At 30.5% G+C, this 4292-nt stretch overlaps 1 protein-coding gene across 1 annotated transcript in view; it reads right to left on the reverse strand.

Moving 5' to 3' along the window:
* Positions 1 to 3829: 3829 nt before the first annotated feature.
* Positions 3830 to 4292, reverse strand: part of LOC110019384 (nucleoid-associated protein At2g24020, chloroplastic-like) — a 16857-nt gene continuing 16394 nt past the window's right edge. The window contains exons 6-7 of the mRNA XM_020717026.1: positions 4167 to 4223; positions 3830 to 4070 (exon numbers count right to left, since the gene is read on the reverse strand). Coding sequence (XP_020572685.1) covers positions 3993 to 4070; positions 4167 to 4223 — 135 coding nt within the window. The 3' untranslated portion in view covers positions 3830 to 3992. The remainder of the gene's footprint in view (positions 4071 to 4166; positions 4224 to 4292) is intronic.

Consider the following 4292-nt stretch of genomic DNA (forward strand, 5'->3'; position numbering starts at 1 on the left):
GCTAATTCAATGCTGTTCTTCAATTTTCATGATGAACTTTGCAAGATTTGTTATGTTAAGATACTGTACTTTGTAAGGTATGATGACTAAAATTTGATGGCCTAAATATAGTCAGAATGTTGGCCCGTCCAGAGCCGAGGGGTTTAAACTTCTCGACTCCTTCCGAGTCAGCCAAAACTCGTATTTGATGACTCGACAAGAGTCGTTCAGATCTCACCCTCGGCTCTGACGGATAAAAATAAGCTATCCCAAGGTGATTGGACGGTCAACAAAACAAGAGATTTATGAGGAAATCCCAAGAAGGAAACTCTACTGATTCAATAGAAGAAACAAAGTCGGCCTATCTATGCATTTTATGAATATTTAAGTATTTAAAATTCTTTTAAAGTTGAATTAAAGTTGTCTCAACATGTCTGCTGTAATGAATGTGATAAGTCAAATGATTTTAAAGTTGAATTAAAGTTGTCTCAACATGTCTGCTAATGTAAGGGTGTAATGAATGTGATAATTTAAATGATCGACGTGTGCTATAATTGTCCTCTGGTTGGTCAAGTATATTATATATCCCTGTGTCATTTGTGTTAAAATAAACTGGAGTTGGACTACAAAGTTGAAGTTATAAAGTTTAGAAAGTTTATAGTATATTCTTCTAATTGTTATAACAATGTAGTATATAGAATTTATTTTACCTATAAATTTTAGGGTATATTTAGAAGTGTGTGAAGAACCAACAATATTCGAAGGACCATCAGCATTTGAAGGAGCATCGATATCAGAATCGTCAATTGGCAAGGGCTTAGCCCAACATAAATTACTATTATGTGTTTTGTGGCTTCTAGCAACATAAGCTCACAACATTTGTCATCATTGACCAAAGTTGCAGTAAAATCCCCACTAACCAACGACAGACTATAGTAACGGTATGCTTTGAACATCCTTACACAGTAAACAAAGTATTTATTTTTTTTAATTCATCTAGTGTTATGAACTGTGAAACTTGAACGGGAAGATCACGTCCATCAACATAGGTGGGAGTGAAATCTTCTGTGAGTCGTAACTCACTATCAAAATATATCAACAAGCGTGACATGTTCGTACTCATACTTAAACATTAGTTATGATCCTGCAATTGATTTTATTAAAGCGTAAGAGCTAAAATTTATTTGAGCGTAATTAAACTTATAACTGTAATAATAATAATTAAGAAGTTTAGAAAATACTTCAACGTAATTGAGACAATAAGGAGTTTAGAAAATTACTAAATTTAAAATGTTGAAAGTTCTATATGATCTATATAGGTTATTGTTACACCAGAGACTTCATACTAGTAGCCCTGCGACGTCGGGTTTCCAAACTATATAGACTCACAGTTTTAATTGACATTTACTTAAATCTAATTAAAAATACTTCAATTATAACAACCAATAATAATGACTGCAAAATATAATGAAAAAAAAATGCATTTATATCTATAAGAACTTCCAGGTGAAAATGGGGTACAAAGACTGCTTACGTCCCAAAGACAATTTAGGTTTTTTTTTGACAAAGTTTTTTATAACTTTAAAATCACTATATTTCATGTACATATAACCTTGGCCTAAGGATAATTTTATCGTGTTCTCGACTGCTTACGTCCCAAAGACAATTTAGGTTTTTTTTGACAAAGTTCTTTATAACTCTAAAATCACTATATTTCATGTACATATAACCTCGGCCTAAGGATAATTTTATCGTGTTCTCGTAATAAGAAGTATTGCAAGAGAAAAATAAACATGAATAAACGACATTAAGTTTTAAATTAATTTCATAAACAACTAAATTGTTCGTACATTAATAACAATGATGTGTAAGAGAATATCTTGCGACATGAGCAGCAATTCGACATAACATAAATAATTTATAATAGTTTCGGGGAGCATTTCAACGATTCGTTAATCATTCAAGTATGTTACAGATAGAATTTCGACATAGTAGAAATACTAAAATAATTAAGAAATTTATGAGCATAATAATGATGTGGGATAAAACTTTATTGGAGAAAAATTTAGCAGAATTTTATCAAATCGTGCATTATTTAAAACAATAGCATGCATTATAATAAAAATAAAAAATAAATGTTGTGAATTAAAAAATATTAAAAAAAAAAACGGATAACATTTTTGTATTTCGTAAAAAAAAAAAAAGCAAGAGCAAGGGAGAAGAGAACTAATATGCGCCCGCCTAGCAGGCTCATGCGCTCCTTTTAAAAAAAAAATTACATGCTTCACATGCTAATAAGAGTAATTAATGAGGGGCTTTTTATAATTTCGCCAATTCATAAATCTCCATGCCTAAAACTTGAAATCCTAAAAGTCACGCAAAAGGGAATGCAACGCACTCCTTTTTGCAACCGTCCAAACAGCCCCGTATAGGGTGAAAATGAGATGTCCAAGACAAATCGTCGGCATCCCTTATCTTTTGTAGCTTTCATTAATATAATTTATTATTAGAATATTTACAAATATACCACTCAATTCCTATGTATTTACATATTTAAAAACTTAACTTCAATTTGTACATACACATCACCTTACCTATACCTATGCATGAAAAGGTGTATTTCACCTTTTAGAAGTTAAAAAACTGGTATTTTTAATGTGGTATCAAAGACTTAGGTGGTATAAATATAAAAAATAAAGTCTGGAAAATAACTCATGATTGTAGGGTAAGTTATTATTATATGATTTCTTAAGAGTGGAATGAATCTATCAACTGTTGGACCCATTTTATAGCACTTTAGAAATGATTAAAGAAGCTATTGACAAGTTCATGTAAGCTTTCATTCCACTCAACTGAATAGCATGATTGTATGTCTGCCCATTGGGGCCTTTCTTTAAGGAAAATTTTCACTGTCCAGCTGGCTTGGTATGAAAAATCCCCTTTTTTTTTCTAATTATATGAAAATTTTAATTCATAGATATAATTAAGTTTTGTACACATTCCTCGTAGGTGTTGGTAACATGCTGTCATGATAGCATGTGACGAGAGAGTGTGGTGGTGGGCCTATGATGTGTGCTTATGGTTGGATAATGGGACAAATTATGTGTCATCAAAAGCTAAATTGACTGTAAGGTAAGTTAGAATATTAGTAGAATTTTATTTTGGGAAAATTTACGGACATGCCACTCAATTCTCATGTATTTATAGTATACATTAACTAAACTTTTATTTACATTTATCACACTTTCAATATCATAAATTTATGAATAAAACTCTATATTTTGCTTTCTTAAAGCGCAAATAAAAATGATATTTTTTATGCGATATTAAAAATTTGAATGCAATACATGTAAATATGAAAGTTTCAGTGTTAGATATATAAATCCATAAGAATTGTGGTATAAATGTAAATGGCCCTTCATTTTATAATTAAAAAGGATACTAAAGATAAAACAGTAAAAAAAAATAGATTTTAATGATTTTTTATTTGTTTGGCTCATAAGAAATGTCTTTATTTCATTGTATATTTTTGAACCAGATCAATGCATATTGACTAAGATATTAAACTGAAAAAATAACATCTTTATTCATATAAATCAACAATTATTAAAAGGGGGCATTTACATACTTATCACTCAATTCTTATATATTTACATATCTATCTTTTAAAACATAAAAAACACCACTAATTTATCTTTTAAAACATGAAATATATATATTTACATGCATAAGTAAGGTGGAATGTAAAAATTTATGTTTAGGTGTTAGATATGTCAATACATTGAAATCGAGCGGTATGCATGTAAATCTTCATTAAAACAATATTACAATATGCACTTATATATGAAAGTTTCAAGCCAAGAAAAAAGATTTAGATTTTAGATTTCAAGCCGAACAAATTTAGGAGCAATTCTCGTGCGAGTTATGAGTTTTAGAAACAATAATGAACAGAGTCTTACAAAAGTTGTATGAGATGAGTGTACAAAATTGAAGTGTAATGGATGAGTGAAGTCCTATTGCTTGAACCCTTCACTGAGGCCAGGTGGCATACCAAGACTCTGGGCAAGATTTCCCATTCTCTCTTTCAGGGCCTGCAAGAAATTGGGACTTATTTCTCAAATTATGTTCAGGAAGTGTGCTATCAAGTTAAATAAAGTAATTTCATGTATGAGAGAACCAGTTCTTGCCTGAATGCTTTTCTGGTGTGCATCCTTGTAGGCTTCAGTTACCAGCAAAGCCACCTTCTGTGGATCAATCAAAAGCAGAGATTTTGATTAAGAAGATTTACATACTTACCATTTAATTTCAAAGTA

This window comes from Phalaenopsis equestris, unplaced genomic scaffold (genome assembly GCF_001263595.1).
Source record: "Phalaenopsis equestris unplaced genomic scaffold, ASM126359v1 Scaffold000054, whole genome shotgun sequence".
NCBI lineage: Eukaryota > Viridiplantae > Streptophyta > Magnoliopsida > Asparagales > Orchidaceae > Phalaenopsis > Phalaenopsis equestris.